A 20,137-nucleotide genomic window follows, 5' to 3' on the forward strand; every position below is an offset into this window, starting at 1 on the left:
CATTGCTATCCTCCTATGAACATGGCTCTCGGTCTAATCCAAAGCTCTTGGTACAGCTGAAGGCATGGCACTCACAGCAGCAGAGAAGCTGCTGCTGACAGCTGTGGGCTTTGCTCACGCTGGCTGGTGATTCAGAGGAGTGTGAAGAGGTGAGGTACCTACCACACGCTCTTCCTGGGAACTTCCACTTCAACTACTGTTTGTTAGATGGGTCAATCATGAGCTTCCCCCTGCCTGTTTCGTTACTGGCAGAACACAGGCATATTACCTGGGAGGGGCAAGTCCTCAGGTCCACTGTGCAAACTCAGGCAAGTCGGTCCACCCTCTGGACCTCTGTCCTCAGGTTAAGTGTGTGTTTGGTTGTCTGTGGCATCTCCTGTCTTTCAGTCTCAAAACTCATGAAATGAACTCTTCTCCACAGAAGAGAAGCTATGCTTTCGTTGATATACTCTATGGGTAAGGTTTGATGTTCTCGTGGATTTAAGATCCCCTTGTAGGGTCTTAAGAAGGTCCAGGAAATCTTTTTTTTTTTTTGGCTGAATTTATCCAAGCCCACATCATCCAGAGCAGAGTACCTTATTTTCAGATGTCTCTACCAATTCCCTCAACTTCCCTGGCCTCATGAAAGCATCTCTTGTAGTTAGGAACACAAACTAAGAAAGCAAAATCTTGGAGGGGGAGGAGGAGGAGGAGGAGGAGGAGGAGGAGGAGGAGGAGGAGGAGGAGGAGGAAGAGGAGGAAGAGGAGGAAGAGGAGGAGGAGGAAAGGCCTTCGAAGTCTTATCAAGGGCAAACTTAATCAGAAAAGCTAAGGTCTTAAAATGGAAGGAGATACTAACCCATTGGCCTTGGCTTCTCAGAGCTAAAAACCAGGAAAAACCTAGAGTGTTCCCCTGACTTCATATTAAAGATGATAGCAAGATAAGAGGCTATACAACTAGCCGAGCACAGTGGAACCAGTAAAAGTATTAGACCATCCTCAATCTGAATCCTGGATCACCAGGGGAACTTGATGGGCTTACCCATCTTCTCTAGGCCTCCACTCCTTTTTCCAGAAAATAGGCAGAACATGCCTGCACACAGCCTGAATTGGACTATATAACTACAAGTGAAACACCCCGACCATTGCCTGGCATGCTGGGATGCTCTATTCGCGGGGATGTGATTTAGTCTAATGCTTCAGGTTAGTTTGTCAATGGCTTTTATTTTCTTGGGGGATTATAAAGTCGCGTGTCTCTATACCAATTTCTTCTTTTTTTAGTACAACATCTTTTTACAAAGTCTGAAGCTTGAATCAGCTAAACTATGGAAAAGCACGATTTCCCACTACCCAGGCTCGAGGAGTAAATGTTGGGAGCCCTGGATAGCTGTGCTGTGGAAGGTGAGCAGAACACTCTGGACTCCCCTAAATTTCTCCTCCACAATAGCCCACAAATCCTCTTGCCTGCCCAGAACTGACAGAGCCACTGTGTATCTTGGGTAGAGGATAGATAGTTCTATCCCCAAAGAACTTTTAGGTATTGCCTTATACCCAAATCATTTCCTACCTCACAGTTTTATGTGTCTATGTGATTTATTAGTTCTTGTTGTGTTTTCCTTCTTAGCCCTTCACATGTCCCTCCAAAGGAGCCAAAGACAGCGGTCCCCTTGTGCTCAGAATTCCAACTCCCACTGACCAATGTCAGCTCATTATGCGGCATGACTCTCACGCTCCCCGGGTAACTAGGGTCCAGGTCCCCACTGCCGGGGTGGGGACGCGTCAGCAGCCGGGGAGGAAGTTCGCAACACAAGCTTTCAGGCGCCTCAGTTGCGCGTGCGCGCCCGTGGCCCCCGCGACTACGCGAAAGGCGGGTGGAGCACGGGGCGAGGAAGGAGGAGCCAGTCCGATCACAGTGGCCCCGCCCACAGCGTCCAGTATATAGTTGGGCGCCCACAAGCCTTCGCAAATCCTCGCAGGGGCTCAAATCTTTCAACATGTCGACTAAATCGTCTATGGTTCTGGGTTACTGGGATATTCGCGGGGTGAGTGGCTCCTCGCCAGCCCAGCTGCTGGGACGGAGATGCAGGCGGTGTCGGTGGGCTGCAGCCAGTGCGGAGGGGGCCTCCCAGCTGTGACCAGGATCAGCTGAGCTGCCCTCCGAGGCCTACCTCCGGCCAGCCTGTGGGGTCCCCAGGCCCGTGGGGAGAGGAGGAGACCGGACATTTCGGGGCCAGAGCGAAGGGGCTGCTTAACGACAACTTTCCCCGCCCGACAACTTTTAACACGATACAGGGACTTCGCAGCTTTGGGCTGGGGACGTTGACGGGCGGGGGTTGGGAGCGAGTGGCAACCGCGCAGGCGCGCTGACCGGGGTCCTTCTCCATTACCCCCCCCCCCCCCCCTTTAGCTGGCTCATGCCATCCGCATGCTCCTGGAGTATACTGATACCAGCTATGAGGAGAAACGGTATACGTGTGGGGAAGGTAATGTCTGTGGGTACCGGTGGCCCCCTGCACTGGGCCAGGGTGGCCCTCCAGTTGTCTTTCACCCAGGGAGGAACACTACACCGAGGTGGTATGGGTCCCCTGCTCCAGTCAACTGGGAACTGTGTCAAGAGAAGCTCAGTCATGGGATTTTTCTCTTGCTGCCCAATCAAATCTTACGTAGGCTGTAGAAACCCAAGCGTTAGGTTTTGGGGATTGGGAACTTGAGGTATCAGGACTAAGTCATTTCTCGGCTTGGCTGGTAAGGGAGTTGGGTTCCATTTTTCTCTTACAGCTCCCGACTATGATAGGAGCCAATGGCTGGACGTGAAATTCAAGCTAGATCTGGATTTTCCTAACGTAGGTGGTGGCTTTGGAGGAGTGGGCAGAAGGGAAGGCCACCTGCCTATCAGTCTTTTACTTCGTCTCTGGTTTGGGAGAATCTAGAATAGAGGCTCTTCAGATGCAGAGAATGGATAGAATCCAAAGACCATTGAACAGGGGGAGAGCAACATTTTAACTCCCACTAACGACTATCAAACACTAACATTTTTCTCTCTCAAAAAGACAGGCTATAAGAGACATTAATTACTTAGCCCAGGGGTGTGACTTTGTCACTGATAGAAATCTCCTCAATCTGTCCTAGTATCTTCTTAAGTGTCATGGTTGTTAAATGCTCTTTAATGTATCCATAAACACACTACTCTTAGTTTTACTTTAAAATATAAAATATTTACAGTTTGCTTATAAAAAGTATTCCGAGAAAGTCGACATGCCATGTATACATTCTCACTGACACACAGAATCTCGCGCGCTTGTCTAGAATCAGCTGGGGACCGAGTGCTAGCTATTTTCTTTCTCCGAGCTTCTGTTATCTCATGTTTACTGCCTTGCAAGTCTCTGTTCCCGAAGAGTGGAACTATGTCCTGGTTTCCTTCCAGCTGCCCTACCTTATGGACGGGAAGAACAAGATCACCCAGAGTAACGCCATCTTGCGGTACATCGCGCGCAAGCACAACATGTGTGAGTGGCCCAGCGCTGATGTGAGAGAGCCGAGGCCCGAGGTGGGTAATCCCGAGGGTGACTTGTGGCCATCTGACCTACAGGTGGGGAGACTGAAGAAGAGAAGATAAGAGTGGACATCATGGAGAACCAGATAATGGACTTCCGCATGCAGCTGGTTCGGCTCTGCTACAATTCTGACCACGTGAGTTGCTTTACCGGGAATCAGCTGTGCTGGGTTTCAGGCAAACGTGCTAAGAACTGGCTCGGCTCCCTTCTGTGGTCGCCATCTTTTCATTGACCCAATCTGTAAGGATTAGAAACAGGTTTTATTTTTTGGTTTGTTTTGTTGTGTAATTCCGGCATTAGTGTCTCTTCCTTTCCAAAGCTAGCTCCCCATCCTGCCTCCTCCAAGTAAAGGCGATAAGAAACTGCCTAGAGAAAGGTCCGCTGTGTCCATCACTGAGCCAGGCCCTGACTACAGCTGTGAGCTATTGTGTGTGTGTGTGTGTGTGTGTGTGTGTGTGTGAGAGTGTGTGTGTGTGAGAGAGAGAGAGAACACAATGTGTGCAGAGAGAGAGAGAGAGAGAGAGAGAGAGAACACAATGTGTGCAGAGTCCAAAGACAGCATTAATGTGGACCTGGAAATCCAACTCTGGTCACCCCCGTCGAACCATCGTATCCATCCAAGAACAGCATTGTTCTTTCCCCTCCTAGGAAAGCCTGAAGCCTCAGTACTTGGAGCAGCTCCCTGCACAGCTGAAGCAATTCTCCTTGTTCCTGGGGAAGTTCTCATGGTTTGCAGGGGAAAAGGTAGGAAGGGGACACAGGAGAGGAACCCGCCTGTCTCTGCAGGTCCTGATTCATTCCTCAGGCCTGACATCTCATTGTCCTCCTTCTAGCTTACCTTTGTGGACTTCCTCACCTATGATGTCCTGGACCAGAACCGGATGTTTGAGCCCAAGTGCCTGGATGAGTTCCCAAATCTGAAGGCTTTCATGTGCCGTTTTGAGGTGATTTCCATGTCCCTTTCTCACAGAAAAAGCACAGGCCCCATTGTACTTCTGCCTAAAGGAGTCAGTAGGTGCCTCTGGGTTGCTAAGCAACAGCTGAAAGAACTAGGTGAAGGCAGCATGTGAATGCCACTGTTTCTCGGTGTGGGCCTGCTAGGCGGGAGTGGAGTCCTAATGAGGCCTGGTATGCTGTTCCTTCAGGCTTTGGAGAAAATTGCTGCATTCCTGCAGTGTGACCGCTTCTTCAAGATTCCAATCAACAACAAAATGGCCAAATGGGGCAACAAGTGCTTATGCTGAGCCAGGGACGCTGCTGCTGCTGCTGCAGCTGCTGCAGCTGCTCGCTTGGCCGTTCCATCCCAAGGGCCTGCGTTCTGTCTCCTGCTCTTTCTAATAAACAGCAGTTACATTAGCTGATGTCTGGGCGGATTTCTTGTAGGGGTAAAGACCAAAGGAGGAGGGGTGAGGTGATGATAAGAATGACTTCCCAGCTGAGTTCAAGGGCAAGACGTTTTCCCAAGCCGAGTGGACACTGGAAATAGAGGTGTTGCCCCATGTCAGGGGGAAGCTGCTTTAAACAGACATGGGGCTCTTCTGGAGCCAGGAAGATAATCAAGTCAAAGTGTGTGGTGCTGATAGACTCAACAGAGCTGGAACTCACAAACGGCCTATGTTGAACACGGGAGAGCATTTGATGTGATAAAGGTGGCATTTTAACTGCGGGCTTGTCAGTAGAATTGGAACAGTCGGTTACTAATTAAACATTAGCCCTAAACCTCATGCTAGGTGATGGACAGCTGGTGAACCTGAGGATTGATACAGGCACCTGAGAATCCACCAGCCTCAAATTCAAATCCTATCCCGCGGCCCAGCCGTTCATCTCCTATGAGCTCACTGAAAACGTGTATACCCTAAGAGGTAAATTGTATCATAAAGGAACAAGTAGATGCCACATAAATGCCCAGCAGCGCTAGGGAATAACGTATGGCATAAAGGAGAATGAAAGGTGAGTGTGGTGGCAAACACTCGTAATGCCAATGTTAGGGAGGCAGAGACAAGCAGATTCCTGCCCAAGTCTAGCCAAGTAATGGGTTCCTGACCAGGGAGAAAGATGGATGGCTTCCTGAGGTCCGGCTTCCACATGTGAGCACACGCATGCATGTACAGCTAAGTGCACACAGAAGGGACTACAGGAATCAGCATGGAAGGATCCCCAAGGTACTTGTTGAGTCCCCAAACTAGTTTACAAATAAGGAAGTACAGCTCACCTCTTTAATGATTTAAAGCATCCATTTCCCCACAGACACACGTAAGTGAATGCCTAAGAGCATAGGGAGACGTGACCAAGCTGACTAGGAGGCTGACTTCAGGTGAAGCTAAAATGACCCAGTTTCCAGAGTAGGACTTAAAGGCAATTTCCGAGATAAGCTAAGAATACCCCTTTTAACTATGAGAATGTGTTCGTGCATAACTAGTTTTAAGTAAAGGAAGCAAACTTAAAGTCCTATAGAGACTGAATTGGCATTGCTCTCCATTCCAAAACACAATTTTTATGAAGCTTTTCACTCCCCAGAGAACGACCTGGAGATCAGACACCAAAGAGCTCACCAGTAAGGGACACAGTCGGAATGGCCTGAAACCCAGTGCCATCTGGAGGGCCTCCTCAGAACAGTGGAGATGCAAGATCTTAGGCTCGTGGCTCAACTGCCACTCTTCAGAATTCCTGCCAGCCGTAGTTAGGTGTTGAGGTCAATGTCTCGGCTGTGGGACATGAATTTCCAGCGTGAGGGTGTGGTATGCCCTGCTAAGACTTCAGGGATTTGACAAGGACGGAGAGGCTTAGGGCACTCCTGTAACCAGATGGACAAGACGACCAGAAAACAAATAGCAATACGCTATTCATCGCTGCGTATCAATATTACAAATTTATCAGCCCAATATAGCACATGCCTCCTGGACCATGGTTTCTCAAGGTCTGGCCTCAGCTTTACTGAGATTCAGCTCAGTTCTCATGAAAGCCATATTCAATGTGAGTGAGGGTCATGATCACATCTCAAGGCCCAATTGGATAAGGATCTGCTTCCAAGCTTATGTTAATAGAATTCAATTTCTGCTGCCCTTCTAGACAGCGACCTCAGTTTCTTGATGGGTGACAGCTAGAGGCCACCTTCTCTTCCTTGTAAACAAGACCTTGCCAAAATATGGCTAAGTCAGTAAAAGAATGTCCTGGGAAGAAAGATGTAATCATGTGTAACACAACCATGGCACTTGCATCCCGTGTCTCTGTCCTGTTACGGTTTGAACACTGAAAGCCCTCTGAAAGTCGATGTTAAAGGCTTGTCCTTCAGCTGGTAGCACTTCTGGGGGGTGGTAGACCCTTTAAGAAAAGGGGTCCATGGGGGAAAGTGAGACTCTGGTCCTTCTGTCTCTCCCAACCTGTCTTCCTTCCTTCCTTCCTGTCTCTTTCCCCTCCCAGCCTCTTGTCTCTTGTTTCCTGACTATCACAGGTTAAGAGGCACATGCTCTCATCGCGAGGAACTGTGCTACTGCAGATCCAAAGCAACAGGGCCAGGGATTGCAGTTTCTGACATTCTGAGTCAGAATAAATCCTTCCCCCTTTAAAGCTGATTTATCCCGGGTATTTGTCACAGTGGCAGAAAATTCACATGCAATTGGAGGGAAATCAGCCACTCAAGGGGAGGGCAGTACACAAGGGACACACATTGGGGATGTAGAAGCCATCTCAGAGTTTACTCACTGCAAGGCAGAAGGCAAGGAAATAGAAAAATTAGCCTTCCATCTTCTAGTATAAATTCTAAGGTGACATAAGAAAGCACACAACACACTTCATCTACAGATGACTATGAATTCCAGATATTCAGATTATGAATAAATCATATCTATTTTTTTCTGGGCATTATATTGATGGTCATTTTTATATGGTCCAAAAAGCAGTGAGCACCTCCAAAGGAAGAGAGGTGGCTCTCCAGTCCCCAGTCAGTCTTGAACTTTTAATTCTAACACAGTCCAAGAAAATAATGCTGTACCAACGGCCCCCTTTTGGTTGGTTCTAGTGAAGATAGCCTATCATCTCAAAAAGACAGAGGGGTGCAAATACTGATAAATTAGTGATGAATTTATATGAGCCACCTCAATAGGTAAAAAGGCCTTATCAATGCCTTCGGTTTGGTGGAGCAGTTCCCCGAAAGTCTTGGGGAGGTTGGCTGGTTTTGTTGTTGAAGCTTTAGCCTCCAGCTTAAAGCATTTCCCAATCAAATGGAAACCAGCTTAGGCGATTAAAAGACAATTCATGGTAGAGCTGCTTCCTGTTGCAGTGGGCGGAGCAGGGACACTGATACCCTAGGTCTGGATCTGCCTGGAAAGCCAGCTTAAGAGGGCTTATGAGAACACCTGGCCTCTCTATGGAAATTACACATTCCTGTTTCTCCACTGTGGGATAGATCCCTTAAATGACCATGCTGAGTAAGAATGACTGAGCTGGATGGCGAAGGGGAAGAGAAAAGGTTGGAATGTATGTAGTCAGTGCTTTTTCTAGTGGGCCAACAGCCCCCATCACTTGGCTGCTGGGTTCGACCTCGCTGAACTCCCTGTGGAGCACAGGTTGGACTCTAGCTAACCGCAGCCTGGGTACCCACGCGGACTCTTCCAGGCCCCCACCAGTGGCAGCCTCCTGTGCACAGGTCTTCTCCAATAAGTGAACTGCTACCCAGATTGTTCTGAGCATTAAGTCAGTATTCCTAGAACACTGGGAGATCAATATTATAAATATTATACAGACTTACAAATCTAAACTCTATGAAGCACCATGTTTTCTTTCTTTCTTTCTTTCTTTCTTTCTTTTTTGCTTCTGACATATCCGGTTGTCCTTCACTTTCTCTACAGCCCCATTGTCTAGCCCAATGCCATTCTTCTCCTCCAAGCCTAGAACTGACACCTGCGGAGGCCTGTGGAAGCCACCGCTTCCCCTTGAGAAAGCTCTCAATCCTAAATGTGGACTTGTCACCCACTTTGGCCCGTTAAACACAATAAAAAATTCTACATATTTCCCAAGGAGTAACTTGAAGAGCCAGTGCCCAAGTTTCTACATCGGCCCATGCTCTGTGGAACTCTCCCCGTTCTGCCTGAAGGCAGAACACAGAGTCTCAGGACTGCTTGTTCCTAAAATAAATGCAAGTAATTCAGACAGAAATGCTCAGAGTTCGGACAGAAGTTCAACTTTGCGGAGGTCCATGAAGACAGACGAGCTCTGGGGCCTGGGAATGGGTTATTTAATACCATAGCCTGACTCACTCCCCGCTTAGGCCAAAATGGAATGAAATACTTTTGAAAACAGACAAGGATGGGCCTATGAGATTTTCAATGGGAATAATTATAGGTGACGTGTTACATGAGACTTAAATCCGGAAGAAAAGATTAAATAGGAGTATGTATTTGACTCTTAAGTCGATACTGCTGTGTTATTAGAAAGAAATATCTTCAATAAAATAGGAGTAACACAAACAGGGTAATTATGTTCATAGGGTTGCAAGTTTGAAATGAATTAGAATTATTAGATATATCTATTTTTATTAAGGTATACAATTTCCAATTATGTTACCAAATATTCTCTCTGGTTGTTTCAGATTAGGTCTCATATATAGCCAAGTTACCTCAAATCCATGGTGGTGATTCTGCTGCCTCACCCTCTCCAGACTGTCTGGAAACCTGATATGCTTTTTCAAATGAGATTGAAATCACCTCTGCTTCCTTCCCAAAGCACAGTTCACATGAGAGATCTACGGGGTATAGGTAATGCAATGGACCCTAAGGCCTCTCAAGTGGATCACGCTTTGGGGGAGACTATGGGACTATCTCACAATGTAACTTGTTCCAGAAAAGCCTGTTCTGTTTTGAAGTGTAATAATAGCAATCTGCGGCTCAGCTGGTAAACTAATTGCATGCAAGCGTGAGGACCTGGGTTCAAATCCCCAGCACCCATGGAAACACCCCCCCACACACACACACACACACTGCAGGACACTGTGGGGCACAGAGACAGGTAAGTCCCTGGAGCTTGCTGCCAGCCAGTCTAGACAGTTAGTATGTTTCAAGTTCAGAGAGATCCCCCCTCTCTCAAAAAATAAGGTGAAAGCAATAGGGTGTCAGGCACCCATCCCCCACCAGACCTCAGGGTGGTGTTTCTACTCTCAAGATAGGTTCTGTCTGGTTCCTCAGCCACGAAGAGAGTAGCCAGGAGCTATTGACAGTCATACCAGGTCAGCTGGTGGGCATAAAAGACTGTTTCCAGAAAGCTACTAAGAGCCTCAGGCTTTTCAGAGCACGGTAGGTTCTGAGCTTTCCAATTATACAGATCATTGGTTGAAAAGGTAACATTAACCATGAACGAGTGATCCCCAATTATACAGATCATTGGTTGAAAAGGTAACATTAACCATGAACAAGTGAGAAAGGGAAACTTTGGGTATTGGGCCCACCAGGGGTGCCTCTGCCCAAGATAAGCGCCTCCAGAAGGCCCCATAGCCAGAGCCATTCGTATGTGTGAGGGGGTAGAACAGATTACACCTCCAGGAGTGGCTACTCCCCCTCCCTGGGCAGAGCTGGCCACTAGAGCAGTCGCTGAAGAGAGCGGGGAAAATAAAAGGTGAAAATGGGTTTGTTTGGTTTTTTTTAACCTTGTTCCAGATCTTAAAATTAAGGCACTTAGCTTCTCCCCCTTCAGTATGGAACTGGCTGTTGATCTATTATAAATGTCCTTATTATTTTGAGGTGCATTTTTTTCTGTACCTAATTTGTTGAGCGTTTTCAATCCCAAAAGAATGTTAGATGTTTTAAAATTCTTTTTCTGCATCTATTGCAATGATCACCTCGATTTTTCATTCTCTTGGTGTGTTCTAGCCTTGGTGCATTCGTTGACCCATGCCTACACCCCTCAGACAGATCCCACTTGCTCTAGGAGAATAATCTTTTGAACATGCGGTTGGATTCAGCTTGTATTTTGTTGAGGTCCTCCAGAGTCCCTTCCTGCTACATTCTGAAGATTTTCATCTACAGCATCTTGTTCGGACCCTGCATAGGAAACCAGGGCTGCGTCCATAGGTAGCCACGGCTGCTGTGGGCTCTTCCCTGGAGGCTTGACTGGGAAAGGGTTTAATGCAGATGTCCCGTCTACGGCTGACCACTCGTGGTTGCGTAGTCTCAGTGCTTTGACCATCATCCGTCTCCTCATTTGCCTCTACTCATTACACAAAGAAGCTTTTCTGGCTAAGGTTAGGAGCAGCACAAATCTATGGGTATAAATCTAGATATTTAGAAGGCAGTTTGACAACATGACCACTTAGAAAACCCACATCGGTAAATCTTCCTGCAGGGCCTGTCACTTCCCTGGCCGTGTATCTTGACCATGCTTTTAGCACCTGGCATTGGTTCCCTCCTGTGGAACAGGCTCAGATCCGATAAAGAGAGTGTTACCCCACAGACAGTCTTGCCAACTATGGTATCCATGCACACGTCTTCTCTGGCAGGTAGGTACTATAGCATGCACGATAAAGAAAAGACAGTTGCTGCCTTTTTCCCTCACTATGATGTCTAGCTAGCCAGGAGAGTTTGTGCCTGGGTCACGACTGCTTCCTCTGTGCACTAAAACCAACACCTGTGGTATTTGCAGCATAGGGTCTTACAGTCTAGTGACAAGAGCAACGGCAAGAGTTTGTATTGTTTGGGGTGCCTGTAGGTCTCCCTACTAATAACTCAGAAAGAAGTAACGTGGACTTTCACTCAATAACCCTTGTCTTCTAGAAACTGCACTATCCAAGCATATGGAGTACTTCTTTTAAATTCCTCTTCTTAAAAAAAAAAAAAACTTAACTACCTACACACTAGCAGAGTTTCAGAACACCTTTTCACAATGCTTAGTTTTAGTTGCCCATCCTCATGTTTCCATCCTATGTAAACCTTTAGGTTTTTTAATTTGGGCTCTAGGGGGTTAGATCCAAGCCCTCATGTTTGTTTGTAAGACAAATATTTCACTGATGGAACCATCTCCCCAACACTAGTTTCTTGTTGGGAGCCTTGTGGCCTAGTTTTGGACCAGTTTATGAGTTATGAGTGCTTGTTCAACGGGTCTCCAGATGAGGCAAAAGCCCACGGGGACAGTCTCACTCTGCGAGGACCAGTGGACGTTGGGGCAGTGCAGACCACTGCTGGGACCACATGGCCTGCACACTCTCTTCTCTCTCATAACACTGATGATTCTCTTGGCAGTTTTTAGTGCCACTTTGTCACACATGGGAAAGATGTGCTCATTCCCAGAAACCCCGTGTTTTCTCAAATATTTTCCCCTAAAATTCTTTGTGAGCTGAAGCTTCTCAGGTTTCCTGTCTGAGGATGCCAGACTCCGGGAGCGGTTCTGATTCAGCGCTGACAGGATTGGCGGCAGATCACCTCTGTTTCTGTAAATATGTTTTGAACAAGATTGTTGTTCTTGAGGTGTGCCTATGTCAATCACCTTTTAGTTTTGCGAAGACAGGATGTACCTGGTTCGATATTTGGCCAAGGTAGCAAAATGATAAGGGTTTTTGTTTGTTTGTTGTTTGTTTGTTTGTTTAAAGATATTTTGCTGTAAAAGTTGGGAAATTCATATTTGACATATTTGTTTTTGCAGGAGGTTAACGTTAGAGGATGGGAAAAACTTGTTTGTTAGTATGGAAAAACACACTTGTTTCTGATGTATAAAGAAAGACAGAGAATCTATTCGGGGCTGCCCACTCGTGTGAAACTCATCTGGTGGTTGGACACTTCATTTCTTCACACTGTTGCCCCTTCCCCATCTCCAGACCTGAGTCCAGACAGCAGCAGGACGGCCGCAGTTTCTCTGTCATTTACCTGGAGAATTTTATTCATACGGTTAAGATAATTATACCCAGATAAACAGCTGAGAAGATGGTTTCCTGAGTAAGACTGCTTTCTCTGCAAGAATGAAGACTTGAGTTTTAATATCTAGCATCAAGATAAAAGCTATGCATGGATCCATGTGCCCATCACCCCAGTGATGAGGTGTAAGATGGAAAGACCCCTGGAGATTCATGTGTCCCTCACCCCAGTGATGAGGTGTAAGGGTGGGCTGGAGATTGCTGTCCAGTCAGCCTAAATGGAGCTGTGAGCTTCAGGTTCAGTGAGAGACCCTATCTTGAGGAAATGCGGCAGAGAGAGATGGAAGAAGGTACCCAATGTTCTCCTCTAGCCTCTGCTGTGTGTGTATGTATGGAGGCATGCGTGTGTACGTGTGTGTACGTGTGTGCATACATACCATGCACACAAATAAATAAAGTCTTACCATAGCAATTTTTAAAACTTTATTTCTATTTTCATTGTAGTTCTCACCTCTCTCTCTCTCTCTCTCTCTCTTTCTCTCTCTCTCTCTCTCTCTCTCTCTCTCACACACACACACACACACACACACACACACACTTCCTTTGTAGTTAACTGATTTACTTTAGTATTGTGCTTTGATTCTTTGAATATCCTGTTGAGTTTGTCTATGGTGGATTTTTGCCTGTGACTACCACGAGGCTTACAAAAACACCTTTAAAAAATTATAGCTGATTTGAAATGATACCAACATAGCATGATCATAAAGACAAGGAAAGAGACCTCAAAAGGAAATGGAGAATTTTTAAAAGTTAGACACTTGCATTCCATTCACCCACACTTTGAATTTTTGATGTCTCATTCTGCATTTTTTTATATTTCTCATGTTTTAACATAGGGTTGTAATCTAATTATTATTGTCTTGCTTTTTTTACATTTCATATTAAAGATATATTAGATATTTCATATGAAGATATACCAGATATAGGTTAATTTGTATAGTTATTCTTTTTAAATTGGTTGTTGTTGTTGAAGATTTATTTTTATTTCATGTGAATGAGTGCATATATGTGTGTGTACCATGTACACGCCTGATGCCCACAGAATCCAGACTAGGCCATCAGATCCTCTGAAATTGAGTCACAGGCAGTTGTGAGCAGCCATGTGGGTGCTGGGAACTGAATCCAAGTCCTGTGTAAGAGTAACAAGCGTTTTTAACCACTGAGCCTTCTCTCTAATCACCTTGTAGTTCTTATTACTAGTGAGGGGGTTTTGTTAGTTCGTTTTTATCTATGTCTTAGTCAGGGTAACTATGGCTGTGATGAAACACGTTGACCAATAGCAACTTGGACGGGGGAGAGTTTATTCCACTCACAGTTCATCATCAAAAGCAGTGAGCTCAGGAACTCACGCAGGGAAGGAACCTGGAGGCAGGAGCTGATGCAGAGGTTATGAAGGGGGCTGCTTACCGGCGTGCTCCTCAGGGCTTGCTCAGCCTGCTTTCTTATACAACCCAGGACCACCAGCGCAGGGATGGCACCACACACAATGGGCTGGGTTCTCCCACATCAATCACTAATTAAGAAAATGACCTTCAGGCTTGCCTGGAGCCCAGCCTTGTGGAGGCATTTTTCTCAATGAGGCTCCCTTCTCTCGGATGACTCTAGCTTGTGTCAAGTTAACATAAACTAGCCAGCACAATCTCCTAGTGTTTTCTTTTTGCTCATAAACATGTCTTCCTTTTAATTTGGAGAACTCCCTTTGTTATTTCTGGTTAGACAAGTCTGGTCAAGTCTGAGGGATGTATTCTCTCAAGTTTGCTTGTCTGGGAACAAGGCTCAAATAGAGGGTGAGTGAGTCTGTTTTCTTCCACCATGTGGGACCTGGAGGACCTAACTCAGGTTCTCAGTTTCAGCAGCAAGTGCCCTGACCCACTGAGCTATCTCAGTGGCTCCAACAGGTGCTCTCTGACCTTCTCTTACTGGGTATGTGCGTTCTGCTTCAGGTCTGGGAAATTTTATACCACTGTCTCTTTCAATAAACTTTCTAAACGTTTGCAATTCTTAAGCCCTTCTTGAAACACAACAATTCAAGTACTCCTATAATGTTATCTCAAAGACCCCATACATATTTTCTTGTTCTTGTTCTCTTTAGCTCACTAATACTTTCTTCGCTTTGTTCTCTTCTAATATCGATGCCTTTTGCTGCATGTAAAAATTGACTCTTTTAGCCAGGCGGTGGTGGCACACGCCTTTAATCCCAGCACTCGGGAGGCAGAGGCAGGCAGATCTCTGTGAGTTCGAGACCAGCCTGGTCTACAAGAGCTAGTGCCAGGACAGGCTCCAAAGCCACAGAGAAACCCTGTCTCAAAAAAAAAAAAAAATTTTGACTCTTTTTTTTAAGCTCAAAGATTACCTTTGTAGAATTTATTGCTTCCATTTTTGTTAAATTTCTCTTTTAGAGTATCATTTCTCTTTGTTCTCTCTTTTTTTTTAGATTTATTTATTATGTATACAGCATTTTGCCTTCATGTATGTCTGCACACCAGAAGAGAGCACCAGATTTTATCATAGATGGTTGTGAGCCACCATGTGGTTGCTGGGAATTGAACTCAGGACCTCTGGAAGAGCAGCCAGTGCTCTTAACCTCTGAGCCATCTCTCCAGCCCCCTTTGTTCTCTTTAAGCTCATTTCATGACCTTAAAGTGGCTGTTTTACATTTCCCATCCTTATACTAGTTCCTATATGGTTGGTTTCTAGACCCTTCCTTGAATGTTTCATGGAGTCATGGCTTCCTAATGTTCTTGATGCTTGCTGCTCTGTGGCAGCCTCTGGACGCTAAAGGGTTTATGTATTTACTCTAGAGTTTGAAACCTGGCTTTGTTTGCATCAAGTTTTCCAGAAATTCTAAGCAGGCTGTTTCTCCCCAGCCCACTCTGAGCCGTTAGACACTCCCGTTATTTCAGCAATAAACGGTAACAAAGTTCAGGGTTTTTTATGAGGTCACCACTGAAGTGTTGTTGTTTGTAGACCACTGGAGGAAGATCAAAGTTTAGGTTGTCCCCAGATCTGTAGTTACGAGTTCTTGGAATGAACAACAGTCCTTCCCAGTGAGCCTCTTTTTTTTCTTTATTTTTTTTGTTTATTTTTTTTTTAGTTGTTGAAAAAAAATTTTCCGCCTCCTCCCCATTTCCCATTTCCCTCCCCCTCCTCCCACACATTGTCCCCTCCTCCCATTACCCTCCCCCTCTCGCCCTCCCCTCCACTCCATTCCCCCTCCCTCTCGAGAATGAAGAACAGTCCAGATCCCCTGCCCTGCGGGAAGTCCAAGGTCCTCCCACTTCTATCCAGGTCCAGGAGGGTGAGCATCCAAACAGGCTAGGCTCCCACAAAGCCAGTTCATGTATTAGGATTGAAACCTAGTGCCATTGTCCTTGACTTCTCATCAGCCTTCATTGTCTGCCATGTTCAGAAAGTTCTGTTTCATCCCATGCTTATTCAGTCCCAGTCCTGCTGGCCTTGGTGAGCTCCCAATAGATCAGTTCCATTTTCACAGTGGGTGGGTGCACCTCTCGTGGTCCTGACTTCCTTGCTCATGTTCTCCCTCCTTCTGCTCCTCATTTGGATCTTAAGAGCTCAGTCCGGTGCTCCTATTTGGGTCTCTGTCTCTATCTCACTCCATCACCAGATAAAGGTTCTAAGGTGATATGCAAGATATTCATCAGTATGGCTATAGGATAGGGTCATTTCAGGTTCCCTCTCCTCAGTTGCCCAAGGTACTATCTGGGGATATCTCCCTGGACACCTGCGAGCCCCTCTAGAGTCAAGTCTCTTGCCAACCCTAAGGTGGCTCTCTTAATTAGGATATATATTTCTCTGCTCCCGTATCCACCCTTCCTTTATCCCAACCATCCCATTCCCCCAAGCTCCCCCAATCCTCCCCTTCTCACATTTCTCACCCCAATTCCCCTTAGCCCCATGCCACCTCACCCCCAAGTTCCCGGTTTTTGCCCGACAATCTTGTCTACTTCCCATATCCAGGTGGATGACTATATGTTTTTCTTTGGGTTCACCTTCTTATTTAGCTTCTCTATGATCACAAATTATATGCTCAATGTCCTTTATTTATGGCTAGAAACCAATTATGAGTGAGTACATCCCATGTTCATCTTTTTGGGTCTGGGATAGCCCCGTGAGCCTCTTTCTGGGGCCAGGGTCCACCCAGATGCCTCTCTCATTCAGAGCCAATAGTCTATAGTCAGATGCTAAGATTCTGCATGAATCGTAGACATAGTATGACTATTTCTATATGTATCCATTTATTGATGAGGATCATACTTTCTTAGTATAATCAGTACATCTGACTTCCAATCAGTTAGCTCTAGTGCAGCCTAGGTAGAATCACCACAGATGGTCTAGACTCTGGCTCATATACCATATGCCACCACCAAAGCCACAGTGCTGTGTCACTGTGAGCTCACAGCCTGCTGAGACCTGGCTGAACACAACCTTAGGAGAGCACAAAGGTCTGCACGACTATGGACTGATTATTGCTGAAGTCAGCTAATGGCTAAAGATCCCCACAGCCACAGATGATGCTGGCCAGGATAGAAGTCCAAAGAGTGATGCCCGACACCAAGGCTGTTCCAGAAATTCTATCCATGAACTCTATCCTGAGATGGGGGACAGTAGGACCTGTTCAATGCTAGGTTTCACCAGCCTGGCACTGCGTTCCAAGATGAAGTCCTATGCTTCCCATCTCATTCTAGCCCTACAGACTGGAGTCTTGCTCCATATCATAGAGTAGGGGTAATGAGGGTGAAGACAAGTCCCTTGACCTCCAAGGGTGACATTGAACTGGTCCCCACCACAGTCTAACCTGATCAGTGATCTGCACACTCTTAGGGAAGAGGGGTTTCCCTAGGGCCTCTCTGAGACCTGAGACTACCAATGACACAGATCCAGACTACCTAATCCACCAGCACACAGATTTCTGTTGGGAGCCAAAGTAGACACAGAAAAATCTGTCTGGGAGCTATGACCTGGGCTAGGGGCCTACAGCTTTTGCCTACTGCTAGGGCTCATCAGAACAGGTCCAACACAGCTCTAAGGCAAAGTCATATAGAATTTCATGTGTCCTGCTCCCCAGAGAATGGAGCATTGCTTCCCTTTCTGCTCTAGTTGAAGGAGCATGGCAAAGGTGGTCCCTTTGAACCCCAGCTAATACGGTTCCAGTGGCTCAGTCTGCAGATACTGACCTTGGGGCAGGGTAGGTGAGTCAGCTGAGGAAAGGCAGGCAGTGACAACCCTATCTTTTTCAATACATCTCTCCTTTTCCATATAATAAAACCAGTCACTATGACATCTCACTTGACTCTGGTTTCTTTGGGGGTTTTGGTTTGTTTGTTCTTGTTTGGCAGGGACTGGGAGTGAGGAGGCCGAAAGGGTCTTGTTATATAGTTTAGGCTGGCTTGGAACTTAGGCTCTTCCTGCCTCAGCTTCCCAAGTGTTGAGATTATAGATATAGCCATGGCTCACCTGGCTTTCTTAGCTCTGTGAACAGTGTCATCCTGTCAACAGATATGTCTTCAGAAAGATGGCTGCTGGGGAGGCAGGAGTCACACTAGGCAGGAGTCACACTAGGCAGGCCCCTTATTTTACGTTCTTCTACTTTTAATTTTTTGAGGAACCACCATTATATATACCCGCCAATGATGGGAAAGGCATTAATGCCCCCCGACCCTCACCAAATATTTTAATTTTTGAATTTTCATAGTAGCCATCCTAATGTACATGAAGTAGAACCTCATTACCGTTTAGCTGTCCCTTTCTCTAATAATGAACAAGTCATGATTTTCTGAGTGTTTCCTGGCATTTGAATATCTTCTTTTTATTTAACTTTTTTCACATTTATTTTACATACCAACCACAGTTTTCCCTCCCTCCTTTCCTTCCCATCCATCCCCCCACCTCCCATTTACCCCTTCTCCATCCACTCCTCCTCCATCTCAGTTCAGAGAGGGGAGGCCTCCCATGGGCTTGAATAAAGCATGCCATATCAAGTTGAAACAGGACCAAGTTCCTGCATCAAGGCGGGGTGAGATAATTCAGCATAGGAGACAGGTTCCCAAAAGCCAGCTAATCACCAGGGACAGGTCCTGATCTCACTGCTAGGAGCCCTCCAAACAGACCAAGCTACAAAACTGCCACACACATGCGAGGGCCTAGGTCGGTCCCATGCAGGCTCCCTGACTGTTGGTTCAGAGTTGCAGTCTGGATTATTATTGTATTCTTTTTACTTAACTTTTATTATACCGTCACTCCTAACCTTCATTGCGTTTTTCCATTTTATTTTATTATTTTTTGAAACTTGTAGTTCGAATCTACCTTTTGCATGCTAAGTAAATGTTCTACTACTGCCTTATACCCTAATCCTGTTTCCTTTTTCAATTTCATTTATCTCTAAAGTATAATAGACCCTTAGCCTAATTAATTTTGATCTTACAAGTTTCACAAATTTTGAGCATTTACTAGCTGTTTTTTTATTATTTATCTATTTATTTATTTACTTATTTTTGAAACAAGAAACCAAATCACTCTATGCAGCCCAACCAGCTTAAAATTCACTAGGTAGACAAAACTGTCCTTAAACTCACACAGATTCCCCTGCCTCTGTCATTGTGAGTTCTAGGACTGAAGGTGTGTGTGCACCCCCTTAGTTGGAGAGTTCCATATTAATGACTCATTTATTTCACAATAACCCTCACAAGTTGCCGGCAGTCCCTAGTTCCTTATGGTAGCAGGTAACCGCTGGCAGCTGGCATGTAAACAATGCCCAGAAGGGACCTCCTCCAGAGCTACTCTCTGTTATAGGCAGTGCCGACCAAGGTCAGAATCCATGGTCTAGCAGCTGCCATGGGAACCTGTTCAGCAGATTCTTCTCCAATGAGTCCAGCTCCTTTGTGGATGATCTGGTACAAAATACCCCTGACTTGGCTGCTGTGGCACTGGGGCCCAGCAAGCTGGGCTGCCTCATCTCAGACCGTGCTCTTCCATGGGCGGCTGGGGGGGCCTCTTGAATTCTGGGATGGAGAGAGACTCTGGTTCAGACTGTAAGGCCCGAATGTGGAAACCTCGTTCTGCACCTCCTCAGGCTAAGAGAAAAATTCCCAGAGTGCCAAGTGCTGCTGGCTGTGGAGCTTGGCACAAGGATTGCTGAGCACAGTGCTTTAGTTTCCCAACTGCAAGAGCAGTGCCGGTGGGCCAGGCTCCCTCACACACATTACGCAAAGAGATGCGAAGTCCAACAGGCCCCGCATCTTCCCTTTGATCAATTTAGGATGAAGTTCGGTAAAAAAAAAAAAAAAAAAAAAAATAGCCCAGACACAAGCTGCAAACGGTGGGGAACGTTTATGGGGAAACATCCTGAGACTAGGAGGAGAGGTGTCTAGTTTAGGGAAAGCTTCTGGGAGAGATGAAAGGTGTTTCCCACCCCCTCCCATGAGCCCGGAATCTCTCTGCACATTTCTGTGGAGGAGCCGCTGTGAAGGAACCCCAACACAGAAGCAGAAGCAGCACCCTCCTAAGGAATCCCAGAGTGGGCAACACAGAACTGATGACCAGAACATCAAGAACTATAAACGATCTTTCATTTGTGTGACCATCAAGATCACACACACACACACACACACACACACACCTCCCTTCCACAGAATAATGACTGCCCAAGCAAGTCAACGCAGTCCTGAGAGACACAGGCAACAAGACACAGAGC

General features: G+C 46.2%; 1 protein-coding gene across 1 annotated transcript; it reads left to right on the forward strand.

Annotated features, from left to right (window-relative positions):
• Positions 1-1,877: 1,877 nt before the first annotated feature.
• Positions 1,878-4,889, forward strand: LOC121437869 (glutathione S-transferase Mu 5). The gene is made up of 8 exons (XM_041637973.1): positions 1,878-2,021; positions 2,387-2,462; positions 2,758-2,822; positions 3,404-3,485; positions 3,569-3,669; positions 4,182-4,277; positions 4,367-4,477; positions 4,679-4,889. Exons 1-8 carry the CDS (start codon positions 1,974-1,976, stop codon positions 4,775-4,777), a joined length of 678 nt encoding a protein of 225 aa, XP_041493907.1. The 5' UTR covers positions 1,878-1,973; the 3' UTR covers positions 4,778-4,889.
• Positions 4,890-20,137: the final 15,248 nt, after the last annotated feature.

The sequence above is a fragment of the Microtus oregoni genome, unplaced genomic scaffold, assembly GCF_018167655.1.
Source record: "Microtus oregoni isolate MIOR12 unplaced genomic scaffold, Mior012 000054F_ref0000373, whole genome shotgun sequence".
Classification (NCBI taxonomy): domain Eukaryota; kingdom Metazoa; phylum Chordata; class Mammalia; order Rodentia; family Cricetidae; genus Microtus; species Microtus oregoni.

Bases quoted from the DNA above. Each gene is read 5' to 3' on its own strand.
- LOC121437869 (XM_041637973.1), top strand. From the start codon at position 1,974: ATGTCGACTAAATCGTCTATGGTTCTGGGTTACTGGGATATTCGCGGG. The intron at 2,463-2,757 runs GTAATGTCTGTG...TTTCTCTTACAG, and splicing joins ACGGTATACGTGTGGGGAAG to CTCCCGACTATGATAGGAGC. The intron at 3,670-4,181 runs GTGAGTTGCTTT...TTCCCCTCCTAG, and splicing joins TCTGCTACAATTCTGACCAC to GAAAGCCTGAAGCCTCAGTA.